Raw genomic sequence first — 25,427 nt, 5'->3', positions numbered from 1 at the left:
AGAAAACCCTGATTGATTCATCCAGAGAGGCATGTGGTGAGGTTGTCTGCAAGGATAGAAAAATCAGAACTCCATGGTGGACACAGGAAGTTAAAGAGGCAGTGAAGGAAAAGAAGAAAGCATATCAAAAGTTCCTGCCAAATAAATCAGCTTTTGCTCTTAGAAAATACAGAGACAAATGTAAGAAACGAAACACTGTGTAAAACTAGCTAAACAAAAGTCATGGGAGGACTTTGGCAAGAACATAGAAAATAAATATCAAGAAGGTGGTAAGATATTCTGGAGGTTGTTGAAGAAGCTTAGAAATGGAGGAAAGAAATGGAGGAAAAGAGTTAGAAATGATAAAGTTGACATGAAAACAGGAGAAAAAGATATCCTTGAAGTATGGAGTAATTACTTCGAAAAATTGCTAAATGAAACAAGCAGTGATAGCACAGTGGTAAAAAACACTCAACAGGCATACAGTGAGGAATACATATCCATACTTGAAGTAGAAAAAAACATCAAAGGTTTGAAATGTGGAAAGGCAGCAGGAGTAGATTATATTCGACCAGAAATGCTGAAGTACGGTGGTATAAAAGTCTTACAGTGGCTGCACTGCATAGTTCAGAAAGCCTGGACAGAGGGACGAATTCCCAATGATTGGAGTAGAGCTCTAATAGTACCCATATATAAAAAGGGAAATAAAACTGAATGTGAGAATTACAGAGGTATTTCCCTACTGAGTGTTCCTGGCAAGATCTATGCAAGTATACTTGAGAAACAGTTGAGAAGAATTGTGGAAGAAAAGCTTGGTGAAGAACAAGCTGGATTCAGGCCAAATAGAGGCTGTCAGGATCAGATCTTCACTTTACGACAAATAGTCGAGAAAGCATGGGAATATAACAAAGTTATGTATTTAAGTTTTGTCGATTTGGAAAAGGCATATGACAAGATGCCAAGAGAGAAGCTATTCAATACGCTACTGTTATATGGTGTCAATGGGGCATTATATCAAGCTGACTTATACTGCTGACTTACAACTCAAATAAAGAGTTGTAAGTCAGCAGTTAGAATTGAAGTAAGTACAGGAAGATGGTTTAATGTTAAATCTGGTGTGAGACAAGGATGTACATTATCTCCTCTGTTATTCATTATCTATATGGATCACATTATGAAGGAAAGTGGTATTAAACATGATATCAGAATTGGAGATGTTAATATCAGCTCTTTGCCTTATGCGGATGATGTCATACTTCTAAATAAATCCGCTACAAGTTTGCAAGATTCCCTGACTAAATTGAATAACTGTTGTAATAGATACGGTATGAAGGTCAGCATTAAAATGACAAAGACAATGAAAATAGGTAGAATTGTTGAAAATGTCAACTGTGTTGTGAATGGGGAACCTGTGGAACAAGTAAAACATTTCAGCTACTTAGGCATGATTTTTACTGAAGATGGTAAATTAAATATGGAAATAGACAACAGAATCAACAAAGCTGGTATGGTATGCAGTCAATTGAATAAATTCATATGGAATAAGAGAGAAATTAGTCGGAACACTAAACTTGTATATAGCTAATTTAGTCGGAACACTAAATTAGCTATATACAAGACAGTGTTCAAACCAGTTTTAACTTATGGATCTGAGAGCTGGGTCAGAAGTAAAACACTTGACCAAAGACTAGAGACCGCAGATATGAGAGTCCTGAGAAAGATTAGAGGCGTGAACAGATGGCATCAATGGCAATATCATATTAAAAACGAGGCTATTAGGAAAGAACCTGACATTGTCGGCATCCTGGAATGCATTAGCAGAGCTAATCTCAGGTGGTATGGTCACTTAAACAGAATGGACGAGGAAAGATTAGCAAAACAAGTGTTCTTTGCCAAGTTGGGAAAACGATCCAGAGGAAGACCAAGATATAGGTGGATTGATACTTTACAAAGTGCCTTAGACGATAGAAATATAAGATCTGGTAATGTTGGAGTCTTGACAAGTAATAGACTGATTTGGAGGAAAATTGTAGATAGGAAGTTAGTAATGATGTAAATTTTTCATGCAGTACTATCATATCCTGTACACCCCCTTGAGGGTACATGGCAGGAATTTGATGATGATGACCCTATAAAATCACATTTATCTTATCACTGAATTGATTCTCCGAGATTCTTACACTACACCATATTTTGGTAAGATAGAAAGCTTATGGAGGCTTATGAGGCCATCATCAATTACCCTTCCCTAAATAAGCATGATAAATAAATTAAGTCCACAGCCTCGCAAATTTGGCATACCACTATCCAACCACAACTTCTACCACTGCTTATAAATCATAGGATTCCAACTAACTTAACTGCAAAAGTGCCCAGGATAATCATCAATGTATACTAGTAGGACAATAAGTATCAAACCATATACTTCATCAGTGAACAACAAGAATATTCAGATATAACTTTGTTCTTGATAATTAAGGATCTAGTAAAAATGCTTGATGGCAAAACTACATATTAATAATTCAGAACTTCATCTTTCACATGTTAAGCTCAATAGTTTGTCAGGTCAAATAACCTGTCTTCAAAGAAACCTAATTATGATAAAGTGGTAACTTAAATATAACAGAGTAATCCTATCTACACAGCATGGTATGTTTGTCAATTGCATGTATTTTTTTTGAAAAGTTAGCCATGCAGAATTTAAAAAAAATAAAATAAAATAAAAAATTGGTTTCAGGAAAGAAACCATGCAGCCTCCTTATTCGACTGATTACTTTACCTTCAAATGAAAATTCCTTGCAAAGATTCTAGATATAAATCAAACCTACGATTTTCTAAGCAAAAGGCATCAGCATCACTCATTCAATTACAGGGTCCTTCCTTAAGTTTTCAGGACTTCAGGATTTACAGAACTGTCCTTCACTTCCAGTTCAACCTTAGTCTCTCTTCATCCATTCCTTCAAATTATTGTAAGCCCGTTAAGGAACACCTAACAGTTCAATCAACAAAGCAAGATTCAAAAACTGAGATTCTAGGAAACTAGAATTAATTTTTTAACCCTCTTACATATATAGGACTCTAGTTAATTGAATGTATACAGACAGCCCCATCCCCACAACTTATGGATAGATTGTATTCCAGAGGACTAAGTCAAAACAGACTGAAGATAATCATAAGATAGAAGTTTACTGTATAAGTCAGAAATGTTTATAACCATAATGTGAAGTCCTAAAAAAGGATATTTAAAATATATGTAACACATAAATGGTATAAATAAAAAAATCATAAATTTAAAAATTGGAGAGTAGAGTTTATAAAAACTTGTATAAATGGAAACAGTTTATTATATATACACTACCTTAATCATGATGACTGAAACATGCATGGAGAATAAAGTTTCATTATAACAGTAGATTTTAATGCAAGTGCATTCTTAATGACTGCATTCACAGTCTATGTAAAAAGTTAAATCACATGAAAAAAATGGCTTGATCATCTTTATATTTCTTAATGATATTTTATTTTTACTTTGTTATTTAAGGACTTGAAAATAATCAGTTCCTTATTATTTGTATCATGAAATAACACTTGTGGCCAGCATATGATCCTTCTTCATAAATAATAATAATAATATCTCAAAGCGTATGTCTTCTCAAAGCGTATGTCTAGCATTTAGTTTGGAGTCGATACCATTACAAGAGCAACAAACACTAACAAGCATTCTTTTCTTGATAAATTAAAATTATTTCACCGGAAACTTTATCCCTACAATGTCCATAATTCCAGAATGGCATAAGTCAGGGATTGTATATACACTCATTTTATTATTGTTATTATTACATTACTCATTTCAAATAGTTAGCTAAAAAATAAATAATTTTAAAAATTAAAAAAAAAAATTAAACTGTCAACCATGCTGTGCACTTGTATTTATATATTATACTCCCTGGAGATCACTTCAACATGGAAGATGAAGCATTTTTTTTTTTTAAATGAACACCATAATATACTGTCCAATTTCATCTTTAATTTCAATAAATGAATGATTAAAGTGGTGACTAACAAACACGAAATTAGTTTGAACAATTTCAAGTGGACGTTTGCTTTTTTTTTTTCCCCATTAATGCAAATTAGATACTTTCCTGATATGTTTTCTATTAGACTGCAATAAAAATTAACAGAAGTACACAAAAATACTTCACATATTTTTGTTAAAAATTTGAAACTAGCACAAATTCCCAAATTTTTATAATTTCATTTACAGTTAAACAAATTACTACTTACCTCTACTGCTTCTCCAGACTGTTTGGCTTCAATGAGTTTTTTCTAAAATGGACAAATGGCAATCATTAATTTGTTTTAATGGACATTTATTTTTGTTATGCATCAAAATAAAATTAAATAATTTTGTAATCAATTTCACTTTTTATGATAAATCTCACATATGAAAGTTAGAGAATCAATAATACTTAAGTAAAGTGAATGGACTCAAAATTTAAAAAGATGCTAATATTCAATTTATATATATATATATATATATATATATATATATATATACTACACTTTTTTTTTTGGAAACAGGGCTAAGAGAAGATTGTTCTAACGAACAGAAAGAATAAACTATTAAAATATTTCAATTTTATAACTGAATCACAATGGGATAGTAAATAGATTTCCCATATCAGCAAGTTCAATTTAAAACTTTTTCTTGTTCACTTCTTTTTTTTTTTATTTGCTTAATAAATAAATTTAACATAAGGTAATTTTGTCTTTATTTCTTTCTCTTAACTTCACCACTTATAGAGAGATTGCCAAAGGGAAAGGAGAACACAAACACAAAATTATTTTTCAGCTGGACTATTTTTTCAATCATCCTACCCAAATGTTTATACTGATCATATCACAAAGAGATATTAAGTATGAAAATCTTTATTCTCTGTTCAGCTTTAAATTTTCAGTTATTCAAAAAATGTCCAAGAATTTAGACTCATTCACATTACAACTGGCATCATTAAAATTCCCAGTTTCTTTTCTACCTATGTTTAAACTTTGGCATTAGTTGAAAACAAATCACACTAATTTTCAAAGAAACATAAGTAAGAAACTTCTTTCATTTTCTGGTCTTTTGATCCTTAAGTACACCCAGATACTCTGGGTGTGCTTAAAGGTCAAAGATGTACAACTGGGAGGAGACCTCCAAGTAGCCTTTCAAGGAATGTGGAGAACAGACCAGGGCTTCTGACCTGATGTCCAATCCTCACCTTCTCATGGTGCATCCTGTCAGGAATCTAACTGGATACTAAATGAACAAGGATGGGCTGGCAATTTAGGATTTAGCCAACCAAATTGTATTCTTATTGGCTTAAACCATAATGCAAAATGTTTGTACAATATGACATAATTTCATGCAGGCCATCGTTTTTGTCAGGGAAACAGGGTGAACAGCACAACGTCAGCTAGTGAAACAAATCCTTGATCTTCTGTACCCTGGAGCACATCCCAACTCAACATCAGCAGAGTTGAAGCTGTTGAAAACAGTCAAAAGCTTTAAAGTAGTCTACAAAACACATTATCATAAGGAGTCTAAATTCTTTATACTTTTCTATGATCTGTTGAAGAAAAAGGATCTGATCTCTGATACCCTTACTTTTCCTAAAACCCTGCTTGTTCCTCAGGCATTTCTGCCTCAACTTTGGCCTCAATCCTATTTAGAATGCTCTTTAATGAAATCTTGCATGAGATATTAAATTAACAGTTCTATGCTTCTTGCAATCCTTCATATCTCCCTTCTCATGTAGTGGTATGAAAACTGACTTCTTCCAGTCTCTAGGCCATGAGCTGTCTCCCATATCCTTGTAATCAATCTATAAAATACTCTTATCCCTCCATCTCTTGTAGCCTTAATTAACTCTGCCAAGATTCCATCTGCATCCAGGGCCTTATTGCTATTAAGCTGTTAAACTGCTCTTTCAACCTCATGACTAATTGGAAGCGGTTCCAAATCGAAATTTTGATTTCGATTTGGAACCTCTTTGGTTTTGGATTTCCGGTTCTGTTAGTACTGCTCCAATCTTGTCTTTCATGGCATTCAATTTGGGCTTAAACTTGTACTTTAGGTCACAAACTAAACAAAACATCCTTTTATAATTGTGCTTTCTCATCTGGAACTTAATCTCTTCACATTTATTAGTATAAAACATTTCCTTGTCCTGCCTGATGGCTTTTCTGACTTCTCTATGTAATTTCTTATATTCTTCAGCCTATGTCTCTGTTTTTCCACCGCCTTCTTTTGCTTAGATCCCACGTTGAATCTGATATATGTGGGTCCCTTGGTCTTCTAACTGGACCAAGATACTTCTTGGCTGTATTGTAACTTTGACTCTTTTCCAAAGCATTTCAAGGTAAGTTCTCCTCAATAGTCTCCAAAATATCATCCAACTTCTGTGAACCCACTAGGAATTACTCTGACATCCAGTCTAGTGAGATGCACCTGACTTGGAAAGTTTTGGAGTCTTAGTCTTACTTTGGCTCTTACTAGCTGATGATCTGTACCACAGTCTGCTCCAGGACAAATATCATCAGAGATGCTAGCTTCCACTATTGGAGAGCCAGGATGTAATCGATCTGGTGCCTTCAACTGTCAATGTTAGATGTCCAAGTATAGGTCCATCATGAGTGTTTCTGGAAGCAGGTATCGGTAATAACTAATCTGTTAGCAATGGCAAATTCCAACAATCTTTCACCATGGGTGTTACGATCTCCCAGACCAAACATACCACACTCAGGCCTAGCTCTCACACTCTTTCCCACTTTTGCATTAACGTCCCCTAAGATGTAAAGTACATCTCTCCTTGGTAGGCAGTCCAAAACAATCTAAGTTTTCAGAGAATTCCTCACTCTCTTCATCAGGTTTATCTGTGCAGGGTGCATAAACTACCATGACTGACACATTAGTAGGATGAGCCTTAAGTTTAATACAAAATATCCTGTCATTAAGGGGATTATAACCAAGAAGCATTCTTTCCTGAACTGTCTTCAGCATCATAGCTACCCCCATGATGCTTTGAGTCACTTCCTGAATAAACAAGTAGCTTACCATTCTGTATTTTGAAGTGACCCTCTCCATTCCATCTGGTCTTTGTAATTCCTAGGATGTCAATTTTATACCTCTCCATCTTTTTACAGACAACATCAAGAGCACCCATCTGTAGACCCCAAACATTCCATGTGTCTATGTAAAATTCCCATCTAAGATTAATCCTATAGTTTCTGTATTCCTCATTCACAATATCACTAACTTTTGTTGGAGACTGTAAAATACTTCTCAAACAAGATCCTTTGCCTAAGCTCTAAATGCAGCTCTGATTATTCTGCACAACTGATGCAGCATAAGATGTATTATAAGCAGTGGTGAGCTATGGAAATTTTAACAAAGGGCTTTTGCATCATCAAGCAAAAAAAAAAAAAAAAGGCCTAACTTAGCCCTTATAGGATATCAATCATTAATGCTAGATCTTTTAAAAATTTCAAATTGAGAAGTCGGTTTGAAAAGCCCTTATATTTATCGTTTGATGCAAAATGCTTGCATAAAGCTGGGTAATTTCTCCACAAAGCAAGAGCCGTTCATAAACTGCAAGCTGCTCATTGTGGTCCAAACACATGGTCGATCTTTAAAATTTTGATACTGAGGTATTTTGCAATCGTATTTAATTCTCGTTGATTTTTTGGTGATCGACGATAAAAGCATATAATTTATCCATAAATATTTCAAAATGATTTATTTCTTTAATGTTTTTTTATTGAATCATCTAATGCTAAGTGTAAATGATGAGCGCAATGACAAATCACAACGGTGGGAAATTTTTGTAGAAGTTTGATTGCAACACCCGATTTGTTTCCTAACATTACACTAGCTCCATCAAAACAAAATGCAATGAAATGATTTTTTTATGTAGTTATCAGAAAATCCATATGAATTTAAAGTAACAATTATAGTAGCATGTACACTCCACGGTGGAATTTTCTAGTTCTACAAGATTATCAAACAAGAAGAACAAGGGGGCTCGCAAATTTGAGAAAAATTTAACAAAGGGCTCACGCGAGCCTCCCCCACGCACCCTTTATAGCTCACCACTGATTATAAGGCACAATCATATTAGCATTTAGAGTGAAATCACTGCAAAAAAAAAAAAAAAAGGGAAAAGCTCTTCAGTGACCTGCAGTGTGGATTCTGCCACTTGCAATCTATAGCTGATCTTGCTATCACCAACCAATCTCTGGAATCAAGCCATGCAGAAATTCACATGGTTGCCCTTGACGTTTGAAATGCATTTGATCGGGTTTGACACAGGGGACTACTTAAACTCCCATCCTATGGTCAACCTTCCTCACTCTGCAACTGGATCACCAGCTATCTCACTGGTCGCTCACTCACTGTGTCATGGTGAACAGTTTACTATCCTCAGATTTCCCCACCTATGCAGTAGTACCCTGAGGATCTTTCACCCGCTCTCTTCCTCTTTTATATAAATGGCCTGCTCTCGCAGACTTCAAATTCTATCCATAGTTTTGCCGATGACAGTACACTCCATTCCTCCTTTTCATTCAACAAACCTTGTAGTGCCCAAGTATTAGAATCCTCAAGATCTACCATGACCAATGTGAACTAAGCTCAGATAATAACTGGTCATTGAAATTTACAAGGTTATCCTTGCTCCACGGGGATATAGCTAGGCAAGGATAACCTTGTAAATTTCAATGCACAAGAAAGAGTGCACATCTCTCCCCCTTACCTTCGGTAATACTGAGATACTCAAACATGATCATATTTCTCTACTTGGACTGACCTACAATTCTGATCTTTCCTGGCTCAACCAACAACTATAGCTTCTGCAGCTGCCAAAAGACTTGGTGTACTTTTTCGCACAAGACACTACTTCAGACCTTCACAGCTGCTAAGTCTACAAAGCTCAAATCTGCCCGGCCATGAAATATTGCTCTCATATTTGGAGTGATGCACCAAAATCTTATCTAAGATAGCTTGATTCTATCCAGAAGAGGGCAATCTAGCTAATTAAAGATCCCTCACAGACAAGACAGCTAATTAAAGATCCCTCTCTCACAGACATTCAGTTTCTGCTTTGTGCCTCTTCTAGATACTTCCATGGACAATGCTCTGCTGAATTGGCCACTATTATTCCACCACTCACCTCCAAAATCATTAAAGCCAGAGCCACTGCTAACCAATACACTTTTACAGTCCGTTCTTGAAACTCACTGAACCAACTTCACTGCCTCCTCCTTCATCCCATCCACTTCTGTCCTTTGGAACAGTCTCCCCCCCCCCCTACTCTGCCTTTCCCGAAAGATCACAACTCTCAGCTGTTCAAGCAAAATGTGAAATGGATTCCTCCTTTCCTCTATTCTTGACCACACGTGGTACTGATGTGCTATAGGTCTAGTGACCTTTCGTGTGTGGATCAGGTATATATTAAAAAAAAAATCTGGAAAGTTTTGTTCCCCAATTCATCCCACGTTGGACAGGTGGATTGGGACTTTCACCGACTAGGCAAACTCCTACCGCATAAGACAAAATGAAATAGCAAAATAGGAAAGATTCACCCCTGCCCTCAAATACTCTAATAGTATTAGGGAGAAGGAGCAAGAAGAAAAGAAAGGACAGAAAGAAAGGGAGGGACCAATCTACAGATAACATAACAAATGTATATTACATGAAGTAAGGCATGGTACATTATCAGGTACTTTGGGTTTGCCACTCCAATACTAAAGTGAGCCCTTGAGGTAAGTGTGGTCTGACCAGTGCTTTATACAGTGGCACTGGTCAGACCACACTTATCCCTACATGTTACTGCTTGTCTCACTACAGTGCACTTCCTGTCATAGCGGTACTACAATGTGCAGTCTTTGCATCATTTGCAATATGCCCTCTAAACTTCAGTCTACTGTCAACCATTATTACTCACAAATCTTGAGCCTCATTACTTCCTGCACCATCAAAATCTTCCTGAAGGACAGTAGCATCAGAGGTGCTACTTATAATTCTCCCCAACTTTTGTATCATCAACAAACAACTGAAGATCCTCAGTCATTCCACGTGATATATCGTTTACAAAAAAGTTAAACAGCAGGAGACCAAGAACAGAAAACCTTGGGGGCACACAATGGTTATCTGCCATTTCTTTTGAGACATTGCTCTGTCATACACAACTTGCTTTTCATTCAGAGAGCCAATCTCCAATTCATCTAACCAATTTAATTTCATATTGAGAAGAGTGTGTAAGAAAGTTTTAAAAAGAATCAAAGTTGAACAGGCTTTCGGCAGTGAGCTGTCGACTAAGATACACACAGGCTTTCGGCAGTGAGTTGTAGACTAAAATACACAAACATTTTTCAAGAAAAAATAAAAGCATTTAAAAACAAAAACCAAACCTTGGAGATTCAGTGGCAAACAATAAAGAAAACACTGATTGATTCAGCCAGAGAGGCATGGTGAAGTTGTCTGCAAGAACAGAAAAATCAGAACTCCATGGTGGACAAGCTAAAGAAAAGGAGAAAGCATATCAAAAGTTCCTGGCAAGTCAATTTGTACTCTTAGAGAATACAGAGAAAAATGTAAGAAAGTGAAGCACTGTGTAAAACTAGCTAAGCAAAAGTCATGAAAAGATTTCATAAGAACTTACTTTTGACTTATCTAGGCACTATCAGCCCGGGGGGGGACTTTTGACCTCAAGTACCACGTGACACCCTGGGCACGGTCCTCTGTGACTATCCGCCACATTTCGGTCTCCAGCCTGACAACCTACAGGTCTTCCTCCTCCTGATCTGCCCATCTCCTTCTCGGTCTCCCTGGCGGCCTCCCACACTTGTCTCACAGTCTTTTCGGAGACCATAAGCCCAGCCACTGAAGACGCTGGGTTCGCAGCTCCATCAAGACGTCTGCCGAGTTGTACAAAGCGTGTATGGCAGCATTAGACCACCTCCTCCAGACTCCATCTGCTATGAACCCTCCATAGATACCTTCTCGAATACTCTAAAGTTGGTCGGCTTGCCTCACCATGAGAGCCCACGCTTCAGCACCATAGAGGAGAACAGGTCTAATCAGAGTCTTGTATAGTCTCACATTTGTAGTCCAAGACAGTATACGCGAGGCAAAAAGGGGACGCACTTGGTAGTAGGCAACATTCGTGGCATTCACCCGACTCTGGACATCAGCTTCAACTTTGTTGTCTTCAGTCACAATTGAACCCAGGTAACTAAATTCCATCACCCTCTCAACCTGAGCAGCTCCCTCTAGATCTTGAGCAGCATGGCGACTCATGTAAAGGTACTTTGTCTTCTCGGCGTTTATCTTCAGGCCAACGTCTTCTGCAGCTTCCTCAATGGCAGTAACCAGTGCCACTGCTTCATACCGTTGATGCACCATGACGTTCAGGTTGTCCACGTAGCCAAGAATCCTGACTTGCACCCCCATGTCAACTCCACCCACCACTTGCTGTGTACTTCTAATTACTTTTTCCAGCACTAAATTGAAGAGAATCGGAGACAGCCCATCACCTTGCTTCACGCCAGTCCGTACTCGAAACGGGTCCGACAGGTAACCTTCTGCTTTCACTCTTGCTCTCGAACCAGCCACACACACACACCTGCACCATTTTTCGAAGTTTTCGAGGAATTCCCAGCTCTTCTAACACCTGCCCCATTTTTGGGCATATAATTGAGTCATCGGTTTTAGAAAAGTCTATGAAAATATTATGGACTTCCCGGTTATATTCTCAGCAGTTTTCAAAAACTTGGCCAAACATGAAGAGTTGGTCTATTGTAGAACGGTTCCTCCTGAAGCCCGTCTGGTAGTCACCAAGACACTCTTCTGCATGTGGTGTGAGGCACATTAGCATGATGTTAGACAGCACGTTGTAGCCATTCGTCAGCAGTGAGATACCCTATAGTTGCCGCATTGAGACTTATCTCCTTTCTTATATACAGGGGTGATCAGCAACTGCTTCCACTCGTCCGGCAGCCATTCTTTTTGCCATATGCAACTGCTCCAGCAGGACGTCCCCGCCATTCTTCAGAAGCTCTGCCGGAATGCAGTCCACTCCTGGAACCTTATTATTTTTCAGCATGCGGACAGCACGAGTAATCTCACTAAGCGTCAGCTCTTCAATATATGGTTCAGCAGTTTGGTAAGAAGTATGGGTCTCCAGTATTGCCATTCTAACACTAATGTTCAGCAAGTTCTCAAAATATGTATGCCACTGAGTGAGGGCATCTTTTGAGTTTGTCAGAAGATTTCCACTCTCATCTCTTATGGTTGCCGCTTGCATCTGGATGCCTCAAATGGCTTTGATCATCCAATACATTTCCCACCCATTATTCGTTACCCTATTTCTCTCTATGCTGGCCACCTTCTCATTAAGATTCTTTCACTTTTCCCTGCATAGACATGTACTCACCATTCTTCTCACACTCTCATATACAGCCTTCTTCCTGCTGTCTGCTAAGTAGTTCAATAGTGCTTCCCATCGTTTCGCTACAGCTTCTTCACACTCTCTATTAAAACATGCCTTTCTTCTCTTTCTTATTCCCACAGTTCTCGAGGCAGCTGATACGACCATACTTTTGATGGTGTTCCACATCCCATCCGGATCACTCTCCTCCTCCTCCTGTAGCTCCTCAAAACAGTTCTGCAGCTCTTAATGAAAAGCATGCTTGCCTTCCGCTGTCTTCAACTTGTCCAAATCTCATGCAGGTCGTGTGGTAGGACATGAAGGCTTCTGAACCACGATTCTGTGCCTGAAATCGTAGACAACCAGGTAGTGGTCACTACATCTGTCTGCTCCTCTGAAACTCCTCACATCCGAGATGAAGCTGTGGTGACACTAATACACTAGTACATGGTCTATTTGGTTAGCTTTTTTTCCTTCCGGCGATCTCCGGGTCTGCTTGTGGACGTCTTTGTGCACGAACATAGTGCTCTTTACAAAGCATCCCATAGCTGAGGCAAAACTCGCAAGTCAGGTCCCATTGTCGTTGCACTCCTCGTGTAGACTCTCACTACCCACAAAAGGGCACCACGCACGCTCTGTCCCCAGCTTCCCATTGAAATCTCCCACCACTAACTTGACATCATAAGACAGTAGATTAGCACAACTACGCTCAAGCACTTCATAAAAACAATCTTTAGCTTCCTCCGAGCTCTCTTCTGTAGGCACATAACAGTTCACAATACACATTTTGAAAACGTCCTTTAACTCTAATAGTGCACAACCAAATTGTTCACAGGTTTAATATCTAAAATATTACACATCATTAAATTTTATTTTCTGTGTTCATAAGAACACAGAAAATAAATATCAGGAAGATGGCAAAATATTCTGAAGGCTATTGAAAATCTTAGAAATGGATGAAGAGTATTGTAAAAGGAATCAAAGATGATAAAGGTGACATGCCAACTGAAGATAAAGATATTCTAGATGTTTGGAGTTATTACTTTGAAAGCTTGAAAAATGAAACAAGCAGTGACATCATGGTGGCAGAAAACACTCAACGGGAATGCAAGCAGGAACACATATCATCAGTGCCGTAACGAGGGTAGCGAAAGAGGCGCAACTAGGTTTGGGGGCGCAAAACGTAAAAAATAAAAATAAATAGATAGATATAAAAGTCCGCTATTTTATATTGTATTTTTAAATTTCGGCAATACGCCGCTTTCGACATACAAATTCTGCAACACAGTGGAATTCCGCTACATTTGATAACACCGATGAGTTCCAATTCACCTCGAGTTAGATGGCAACGACAGCACCTAATATCACGACTTGAAGATAATAACGTTTCTTGGTGATTGTTCTCGTTTTTGTCTTAAGTAAATTGTTCCATCGCACCATTAGCTATTAATGAATGTATTTTCGCATTTTATGATTTTGTAGAATTTTGTATCTCCAAATTCCCGTCTAATCCTAAACATTCGCATAGATAATCTAATACATTCTTCCATTATCCTCTTAATGTATCTATCTGCCCATCCCAAGTTTATTACCTTCCATATTATCATTTTAATCCCTTTATGACCTCCTTCGATATCATTCCATCTACCTGAATCCCTCGTTTCATGACCCACCCACAAAAATTATTCGCCAGCCCTTATTTACACCCATCAAACCCAGGATCCAATGAAAATCACAATCTTCCCACCTGCAATATTTTTATTCATCTCTACTTTTTGTAGATTAGAGAATTTCAAAAATCATGTAATTATTTTTAGTCTTGTTGTCATTCATAAGATCAGTTGTGTTGTTGCTATGTCGTAAACAGTACCGTCGACAGGGTGCAGCATAGAGCAGCCTGCCTCACAGCACTGCTTAATAAGGGTGCTCGTTCAGCAATATTATGGCAACAAGATATTTTACAAAAATACAGCATTTAATTTACTAAATAAAAAAAAGGTGCCATTTCTCACTGACAGTTAAATATGTGGTTATATTTTATTAATAAAAAAATTAGTCATACATATACTAAAACTAAACATTTTAGAACCCACTTATTAGATACTTATGGAAACAACCCATAAAGTATCATACGATGTGAATTTCATAAACTTTTATAGTCTATATATATATATATATATATTAAATTATATTATGCATGAATTATCCTCCTCAAATTGCGATTCACTATAGCCCCGACTTTTCACGTTGGAGCGATAACTCGTTCCTTGCAGTAAACAATACACCTTCCACAACAGCAACTATACTGCAGAAACATGAAAAACGATTAGTTTTATCATGTCACTGAATAAGGTTCACAGACATTTGCAAACTGTGTAATATATTTCTCAACAAACAGTGCAATTAGAGACAACTGGGAATATAAACACTAACTAATGAATCACATCTCCCCTCCAACAGAAACTGCTGTATAGACTCAAGCAAAACCACAAGTTGCCGGTGCAACATATGGTTTTGCTTAACACTACCCTGTCATGAACGTGTTAAAACTAAGAAATATATAGTGAATGTATTTCAGATATTATGGAAATCAGTTTAAGAGAATTAGCATTTCCATTCAATTGTCAGCTTCTTTTGTTTGGGTCGCGCGATCTTTTGTTAATACCGCACCGATCATATGCACTTATTAATATTTGCTCTTTCTCTAATGGCCTACAATCGTGCACATCTTTCATTTCTCATTAGTAATTTGTCAAGGATTGTTCATTACGTATCTCAAGTCTTAAATTACTGGGAAAGAATGGGAAATTAAATTAAATTAATGGGAAAGAAGATTACATAAAAATAAAAAATATGCTTGGTGAGAACGCTACTGGTGATTCGTTTGCCATGAATGAAACTGCATTATTAAAAAAAGAAATGTGTGAAGTTTTAGATCTAATACTCATACAACTCAATGATAGATTTACTGCTTTACAAGAGGTCGCAAACGACTTCAGTTTTTTAAATGGACACGCTTTAAAAATTATGCAGCTAGATGATCTCAAACAATGAACAGCTGACCTGGCATTGAAATATAATAGCTACTTAGATGCACCAGAATTTGTATATGAAATTGAGATTACAAACATTAAGCCATGGAAGTTTTTGAAAATTTAGGCGATATGGACGCTTTTCAAATCTTGCAAAAAAATTACGAACTCTCATTACAAAAACTCGTATCCAAATCTAGACATAGCATTAAGAATTTTCATAACAATGCCTGTAACAACAGCTTCCTGCGAACGTTCGTTTAGCAAATTGAAAATTGTAAAATCGTACCTTCATTCTTCTATTGGACAAGAGCGACTGACAATCAAGTCTATAATATCAAATGAAATAAAGATATTGCAAAAACATTAAATTATGATGATATAATAGATGTGTTTGCAAATGAAAAAGCTAGAAAAATTTCTTTATAAAATATGCTGAACTTCTTTATGTTTTTATTATATTATTTTATATTATACCTATGCCGTGTATTTAATTTATTTGTCACTGAATATGAATAAAAATTTGTTCTTATTTAATAGAGTATTTATTTATACAAATACATAATTGGATTTAGGCAACTCATTTTGATGGGATTAATAGTAAGTATTTAACATATTGCATTTAGTAAAATTTAACTTGTTACATTTAAAATTTTCAAAATTTTTGGGTTGGGGGGGGGGGAGGAATTAGACACTTGCCACAGGTGCTTCATACCCTCGTTACGGCACTGCATATCCTACTTGAAGCAGAAAGAGCCATCGAAAAACCTGAAATGTGAAAAGGGAGCTGGAAGACGATATTGAACCAGAAATGCTCAAATATAGACGTGTAAAAGTTTCATAGTGCTGCACTGCATAATGCAGAAAGCCTGGTCACAGGGTCAAATTCCAGATGATTGACATAGAGCTCTCTCACAGTACCCACCTATAAAAAGGGAAATAAAACTGAATGTGAGAATTACAGAGGCATTTCCCTACTGAGTGTTTCTGGTAAAATTTATACAAGTATACTTGAGAAATGGCTAATGAAAATTGTAGAAGTGAAGCTTGTGAAGAACAAGCTGGATTCAGACCAAATAGAGGGTATCAGGATCAGATTTCCACTTTAAGAGAAATAGTTGAGAAATCGTGGGAATATAACCGATGTCTGTATTTAAGTTTTGTGGATCTGGGAAATGCATATGACAGGGTGCCAAGAGAAAAGCTCTTCAAAGTGCTACAGTTATATGGTGTAGATTGGTGTGGATATTATATTGAGCAATGCAGTCTCTATCTGAACAGTAAGTCAACAGTTAAGAATTGAAGGAAGTGCAAAAAGGTGGTTTGATCTTAAATCAGGTGTCCAACAAAGCTGCCAATTATCTCCACTGTTATTAACTATATGGATCACATTGTGAAAGAAAGTAGTATTAAACCTGATATCAAAACTGGTGATGAAATCTCAGCTCTTTACTTTATGCAGATTTTATACTTCTAAATAAATCCAGTGCAAGTCTGCAAGATTCCATGACAAAATAGAATGACTACTGTAATAAATTTAGTATGAAAATCAGCAACAAGACAAACATTGAAACATTAAAAGCATCAACTGTATCCTGAATGGAGAACCTATAGAACAGTGAAATATTTCTGCTACTTAGGCACAATATTTAGTGAAAATGGGAATAGACAACAAAACTAGTAAAGCTAATTAATAAAGGAAAAAACTTGCTATTGTTAGCATTCAAGAATGTGCTGAAGTGTTCTTTGCCAGGATGGCAGGAAAATGACCCAGAGGAAGACCAAGATGTAGGTGGATGATAGAGTAAAAAGTGCCTTTGAAGACAGAAATATAAGATTTGATAATGTTGGAGTCTTGACAAGTATCAGATTAATATGGAGGAAAATTTCAGAAGTTATTAATGATATAACTTTTTTCATGTAGCACTATCATAATTATCATGTATATCCCTTGATGGTATGTATCAGAAAGTTGATGAGATGTTAATTTGAAGACAAAGCCAGTACACAGACTGGATTTATTAATTCCTCCCCAATTCCTTCAATGATTTAATGACTTCACATCACTTGACTTAGTGATGCAAAGTGCCATAATACAAAGTACATATCCTTATGGACATGTATAATGCTATGCATTATGGGAAGAATCACTACCCAGCCAGTTTTGACCTTTATTGAAATGAAAAAGTAAAGAGGTGCTCATCACAGACCTAGAGTAGTTTGTATAAGGATGCAAGAGAGCATGATAGTATTAAGAGAAAGAAAGACAGATAAATAGTATGAGAGAGAGAGAGAAAAGGCCTCAGCTCTTTTATACCATCATATAACCAAAGGCTATCAGTGTTCCTTTTTCACCAATCTCAATAGATGACCAAAAGACCAATTGAAACTAAAGCACAAAGATAACTGATACCCAGGTGGTTAGCCTTATCTGAGTTAAATGCCTTGAGTTGACCTCTGCCTGGGATTGCTCTCAAGTCATCCCTGCAACTGACTATAAGACCACATTGAATTAAGAGGATGGAACTATTTAAAAAACCTCTCATACCAAGAAAAGACAGAATTTTATCTTCCCCTGGTGAATACTGCATAATATAGAATGCTTCATTCTAAATACAAAAACATCTCACTGAACAATAAAATTTCCACAATACAATATTATAAAGCATTTGGATGTTGTATTGCTGGTTTTCAAATCCATGTTTCTTTCTAACCTTAATTCTTATAAAAATCAAAATTCTTTTACACTGCTAACAGGTGGTGAGTACTGCAAAAAAAACCTGTTCTGTCGTAAATAACAGAATGCCCAACACATTACATAGCCTGTTCCAAATACATAGGGCAAGAGGGCAGCTGTAGAATGCATGTTCTACTGTTTCCAATCAGTAACAGATGTCACAGATTGGATCTCCAATGTTAAAGTACCTCCGTTTGAAGGTATTGACTGGAAGGTGGCCATATGCAATTCTCCAAGCTAGATCCCTCCTGTTAGGCTATCCTTGGAACTTCAATAAGTTATAAAACAAAGTATTGTTGTCAGTACCCAACTGTGGAAGTTTGTTTGCAGTAAAAGATATTAAAGATTTCTTTATGCCAAATTTTACTTTTTTTTAATGGAAAGAATGTCAATAATAGAGTGTGGTAGAGTCTTAGAGTTAAGCACAAAGTGTAGTATTCAGGAACAATCTCAGCTTTTGGACGTTTATAATCATTTACTCCAAACAGGGAAGATGAAAACCCAGGTAGTACAGGAGAAGGTCTGCACATGTGCGATTGGTCTGCAATATTTTATGGATTTTTGAAGCTGTATTGCTTAAATAGCAGAATTTTAAGACCGGAAGCCCAAATCTTTCGTGCTTCTTTGATAGTTGAAAAAATTTCTTTTTATCTTCTTTGTATCGGCTGGACCAAAAAATTGCACAAACTTACTAATTTATTTCTTTTCTTCAGCTTCTGTGATGCCTGTAATATTTATTATGTACAACTGAGCAGGAAAGATTATGGTTTTGAGTACTATGTATTAGAAAAAAAGGAAAGTGGCCCTATTTTCTAGTGGTCTATGGTTTCAAAGATCTTGATATAGAAGTTCTTGAACTGGTAATATTGGGTAAGTGGGGAGAGGAATTCCAAGTATAATTAAGGGTTCTCTATCTCTTAGAGGTTAGTCCAAAAGGAATGCCTCCAAGATCCCACTTTCCAAAAACTTTTAATTTTGTCTTGTCCATTAATAGTTAATCTACTGATCTCGTTAAATTTTTCCAAAATACCAAAAAAGATATACATATGGAACCATTATCCTTCAAAGTGCCCACTACATCATTAGCATATGCTAATATCTTATTTTCCTTCATAGTTGAAAGAACTGTTATTCCTTGCACAGCATGTGTATTGTTGACTTCCTGTAAAAAAAAAGATTCAATAACCAATGCAAAGATCATTGGACTAAGGACCCATTAACTAGAAGGTGGGTAGATGAATTGGCACAGGCTCCTTTGATAATGGATAGCAGCTTTTTACCTTCACTAATTTGATGGAGGATGTAGAACAGAAAGGGATGCTGGACATTATCAAATGCTTGAGTAAGGTCTACTGATAGCACTGCCATCGACTGCTTTTTTGTATTAACTAAGTAGATTAGATCATATAACAGAAATAGATTAAATTCTACTGCTCGGTCTGGAACTCCACACACCTGTGTGCTTTTAATTGTACAACTCATTCCCACTTTAAACCTGTTATTGATAATGCAGAAAAATATCTTGTAATCAGTATTAGATAGAGAAATAGGTCTCCAGCTGCTGATAAAGTATGATCTCTATTAGGTTTTGGAATGAGGATGGTATGGCTTGCTACAAATTCACTTGATATGTGTCCTGATGAGAGAAAAGAATTAAATAGTACAACTAGAATGGGAAGAACAAAATCCCAGGCCTCACGGTAAAGTACTATATCTAGAGACCATCACTTCTGAGGATTTTCTTCTCCAGACCCAGAAGTATTGACAATTGACATTTATGTCTTTAGGGGTGAAGCAAGATGCTTTTCATATTCCCCGCTATCTGTTGTGGTTACAGTGAAGGTAAAATTTATGAGCAGAATGCCCGCCCTGATTGGGCATGAAGATTATGCATCACTGAAGGAGGCCAATATAGCTTTTGGTCTTCTATATTTGAATATGTCCGTTGGATCGTATGCTGTAGCTTGTTGAACCAAATCGTTGGGATGTGTGGACGTCTTTAGGAAAAACTTGGTGGCTAAGGATCGTAGAAAAGAGAAAATATAGGGAATATTTGTGTCTCTGTGGAGTTGAATGTTTCTAACATACCACGGGGCGTTCAAAATCATTCTCAGGCACTTGTTCTGCACTCGCTGTATTTTGATGATGTTAGCATTAGAGGTGTGGCTCCAGGCCGGAGAGGCATAGGTGATTATAGGACGAATTGTCATCTGGTATAGTTGCAATTTGATTCTGTTGCTGAGCTTGCTATTTCTATTAATTAGCGGATAGATCTGAGCTATGGCTTTAGATGCCTTTGTGCACGCAGATTTGATGTGTTGGTTGAAAGATAGCTTTTTGTCGAGAATTACACCCAGGTAATTTGTTTCTGTCTGCCAGGGAATTTTAGTATTGAATAGTAACACATCTCCTGCAGGAGACATTGGCCTTTTTGAGAAAAGAATGGCTGAGCTTTTCTGGGGGTTAACTTCCAATCTCCACTTAGAGAACCAACCCTCCAGCTTTAGAATGTTTTCTTGAAGCTTTCTGGTAATGAAAAGGGGTCTGAGGGATCTGGTTAGTATTGCCGTATCATCCGCATATAGGGCCAAAATGGAAGTCATCGGATTGTGCGGGATGTTTGACATGTATATAGAGAACAGCAATGGAGCCAGTAGAGATCCCTGTGGCACTCCAGCAAAGATGTGGCGCTGGGAGGATGTAGAACCGTTGATTTTTACTTGCATTGATCTATTTTGAAGATATGAGTGGATTAAATGAACCATTTTAGGTGAGATGCCGGCTGAGATAAGCTTGTGCAGGAGTCCAAAATGCCAGATTTTGTCAAATGCTTTGGATAAGTCTAAGAAAACAGCACCTGTGCACTGGCGCCAGTTGTAGCTGGTTGTGATGTATTCAACAATTCTGTGGATTTGCTGGGTAGTACTATGGTGTTGCCTAAAACCAAACTGTTCTTTTGGAAGGATGTTTAGGTCATTTATTGAGGTCTGAAGTCGTGAAAGGATGACCTTCTCTGCAACCTTACCCAGATTTGAGATGAGACTGATTGGACGATAATTTTGGGGTAGGTGTGAGTCTTTGCCTGGCTTATGTATGGGAATTACGTCAGCCAGTTTCCAGGTGGAAGGAAAATAGCGAAATCTTAAAATTGCATTTATTATACTGGTCAGGTACACTACTGCCCTCCGGGGCAGAAGTTTAATCACACGATTAGTAATGCCATCTGGTCCAGGAGCTTTTTTGTTCTTTAAATTTTTAATAATGTCATATATCTCAGCAGGTGATGTTGATGCAATATGGTCAGTGCTGGTGATAGGAAGTTTGAGTGAGTGTCTGACCTTGCTGTGAATCTTATGTATGTGGTCAAAGTCAAGGTTTCCATACGAAGGCCTGCATTGCTTTTCCAAGCTGTGCGCTATAACCTCTGCTTTGTCCACATCTGTGTGAGCAAGGCCCTGATCAGTTAATATTGGGGGAAGGGATCTGCCTTTGTTTTTGGTATTTTTCAGTAGTCCCCAGATGGAGTGATCACTAGGTGAAATGGAGGATAACTTTTCATCCCATACATAGTCTCTATGAGCTTTCAGTGCATCTCTTACTGCCCCATTTAGTCTGTTTAGATTTGTTTTGTCTTGTGGTGCACACGTGTTACGGAATCTTTTTCGAGCTCTGTTTTTATCTCTGATTAAGTTCATGATGTCTTCAGGCAAACGATCTGGCTTGCGGGCATATTTGTAGGAAGAAGCTACCTTTATAGCAGAATTAATTTGTTGTGTGAGATTTGTAACTGCAGTTTCTACTTCTTCTTTTGTGCGTATGTGAGGAACAGGTCCAATATAATCCTTGAGTGCTGCTGACAGTCTTTCCCATACAATGTAGGAGTGAGAAGGAGGACACAGGGATTCCTGATTTCCCAGCTGTAGTAGAATTGGATTGTGATCGGATGATAGCTCATCCATAGATATGATACTGTACTGAAGTTTAATATCCTGCAGGATAGCTATATCCAGGATGTCAGCAGTGCCGAACGTACTGAGATGAGTTGGTTCAGTGGGGCCTGCCACAACAGCGTTGCTTGATCCTAAGTAATTGAAAAGGATGCAACCATTCTTGTTTGTGGTTGAACAATTCCACGCAGGATGCTTGGAATTCAGATCCCCGGCAATAATGGTGGGCCCTCTGATGCCTAAGATGGCATTTAGATCAGAGTGAAGTAGAGATTTTTGGGGAGGGTTGTAAGCTGAGTAGATTTTCAGTTTGCCAGTGGAGCTGGTGACTACTTCCACTCCTGTGATCTCAAGGTTAGTGGTTGAAGGAATGCTCACAGAGTGGTGCTTAATGCCGTTTTTAATGAAGATGGCAGTGCCACCGCCTCTGTAGAGTAGTCTGTCATTTCTGTATAGGTGATAGCCCCTTATTGTAGGATTGTCTGAGGGTCTTAGATGAGTTTCGCTGATTAGAATAACATCTGGCTGATACCTAGATGTGAAGGCACGGAGTTCCAGGATTTTGTTTTTGAGGCCATTTGCGTTCCAAGCAACTATTTGAAGAGATGCTGGAATGAGTTTGTTTCTATTCATTTATGAGAGCTGTGAGGATGACCTGTGTTTCACGAAGAAATCTTTTAGTGGAGGTTTCAGTAGGGTTTGATAGGCTGAAATTTTGTAGCATATTAGCTAGTGAGGCCGTGATAATAGCTGTTAGGTTTTTAGGTGCTCTTGGTTGATTTTGTTCTGGAATTGGCCTGATTGTACGGGTCACATCGGCATAACTTCTTGTTTGCTTTTGGTTGGAGGTCTCCGACTGTGGCCGCTGAGTCTCCGGTTTTGATGTCTGGGCCGCTGGTGTTCTTGTACTGTAGGAGGAGGGCTGACTGATTGCCTCCATCCGTCTGTTCTTTGGGTGTTGAGTACATCCTTTGTAGTTCGCCGGATGAGGGCCACTGCAGTTGGCACATTTGGCCGAGGTGGTCCTTGGCTTAGTGCAGGTATTGGTTGGGTGGCTGTCTCCACATTTTAAACATCTATATTCTGCTCTGCATAGATTCTGGGCATGGCCAAACTTTTGGCACCTGTGGCACTGCCCAGAAGATGATCTTTTACGGAGTGGTTCCGGTGTGACGATGAGACCACAGACTGTTTTTAAGTTGTAGATATCCTTATATATTTTGTGAATCTCAACAAGGACTAATGGCATGGGAGTTTTGTCTGTTTTGTACATTCTGCTGACCTTGACTGGTGGCAGATCCTGAGAATTTAGGTCAGCAGCGATTTCTGCTGTGTCAATGTCTTCACAGACACCACGAAGGACTACTTTTAAATTTTTTTCCGAACTGAGCGCAAAGGTATGATACTGGATGCCTCTGTCTTCCAGTTCCTTGGTCAACCTTCTATAGTCTGTCACTGTTGCTGGCTGAATTTTTATGCCTTCATCCATGTTTTTGGCCTTAATGAAGCCAATATGCAGATTGGACATTGTGGATCGTAAAGCTGCCCACTTTTGTTTTTCTCTAAGGATGACCGGAGGCACCTTTTCTTTGGGAGAAGTAGCGGCGTCCGAACCCTGAGAATCCTGTTCCATTATAGTATTGTCATTGTGCGGTTCTTCTGTTGTTCTTCGCTTTTTGCGAGCACGCACTTCTACAAAGTCTGAAGGAGTAGAAGGCATCGACTCTAAATGATCTTCAGCGACAGCGTCTGAGACACATTCGGGGGAAATGTGTCATACAGTTTAACTTTTCCCGGCCAATTATCACTCAGTAGCTTTCCCAGTCTGGGGAATTCCCTGTAAACTTCTTCGAATTTGGTCTCATTCAGAAGTTTTTCCATTTCAGGAATTTAAAATGTATTGAGACACAGATGAAGAAAGAGTAGAGATCCCTCAGGTGCCCCGAGCAGGCAAAGACAATCCTGTGGACTTTTGAGGGTCCACTAGCAAATCCCGTAGACACTCTTAGGTGTCTACCAGCAATAAAATGTTACTCTATATTTATATATCCCGTAGATCAAATCGATCTACCAGCATCAGTAGCAAATATTTCACCTTAAAAAACCTCAGAAAATGAAGAACACCTACCTCTGTATATATCATTTATCATTCAAACTATCGCACTGAACTAATACCAACACAAATCATCATCAATAATACATGACACAAAACACTAACACACGGGCCACCATTTTTTCCATCCTATCTCCCCAGAAGTATTACTCCAGTAATGCACAAGTCATATTTCCATATACAAGTAGCCAAAAGGTGTCACATCTTATTACTAAAATACTCTGGATTAGAGACAGATGTTGGAAGTTTTTCCGCATGGTAAAACTATAAATTTATACTATAAATTAAAGATGCCAAGAAATTATATTCTTGGTTTAATCCTTCATCCAAGTAAGCAAAAAAAGTTTGAACGTGAAGTAATTTCACGACTGGGCAACTCGTATATAGAGGCTAAGAATTTAGACTCTATTCTTTATGTCCCTATGATTGATGATTTCAATCACAGGGACATAAAGAATAAACCGGACACATATGAGAGAGATGGCAATTGGAATGAATCTGTGTGAGAGAGAGGGTCATCACTGCTATCGTCTGAATAGCATCAAACAATTTCAGATTTTTTGGTGCATCACCCCTAAATGTGTGAGCAGTATTCCAATGTTGGGCAGATTTGGAATTTATACAGTGTTACAAGTTGTACAGATAAGAAGTAGCATGTTGAGTAGAAAAGTACACATAGTTTGTTGGAGGCTGCAGAAGCTATGACTGAAATGTAATCAGTGCCAGGTAAGATGGAAAGTGTGGATAGAAGAAGCGAGATCTCATCATGACTGCTCAAAAGTAAAAGGAAGTGATGCGAGAGCTATGTTTATTTCATTCTTGAGAAATTAAGACAGTATTTTGGTAGCAATGAAGTTCACAAAGTCATCCTCACTCCACTGAAAAACAGTAAGGAAATTAGTTTCAAGCACTGGTTATGGAAAATCTTGAGGTTTCTAATGATATGACACTACAAGGTCTGGTGTAAAAAAAAAACAGTGCAGTGTCATCAAAGCTATGAATAGGTTTGATGACAGTATGAATATGTCTGAAGTCAATGAGATTTCAGACAATAGGTCATATGTGCAAAAGGAAGAGAGGGGATGGGAAAACAGTGTACTGAGGTACTTCAGCAATGGTAGAAAATTCTGGAGATTAGATCTACCATAACAT

At 37.7% G+C, this 25,427-nt stretch overlaps 1 protein-coding gene across 1 annotated transcript in view; it reads right to left on the bottom strand.

Annotated features, from left to right (window-relative positions):
• LOC150102437 (protein phosphatase 1 regulatory subunit 14C) overlaps positions 1–25,427 on the bottom strand; it is a 95,886-nt gene that overhangs the window by 13,593 nt on the left and 56,866 nt on the right. Inside the window, exon 4 of the mRNA XM_090399637.1 lies at positions 4,264–4,305. Coding sequence (XP_090255763.1) covers positions 4,264–4,305 — 42 coding nt within the window. The remainder of the gene's footprint in view (positions 1–4,263; positions 4,306–25,427) is intronic.

The sequence above is a fragment of the Typopeltis vanoorti genome, chromosome 10, assembly GCF_054136105.1.
Source record: "Typopeltis vanoorti isolate ZY-2024b chromosome 10, IOZ_Tvanoo_1.0, whole genome shotgun sequence".
NCBI classification, from domain to species: domain Eukaryota; kingdom Metazoa; phylum Arthropoda; class Arachnida; order Uropygi; family Thelyphonidae; genus Typopeltis; species Typopeltis vanoorti.
This window is presented reverse-complemented; position numbering and strand designations above follow the sequence as displayed.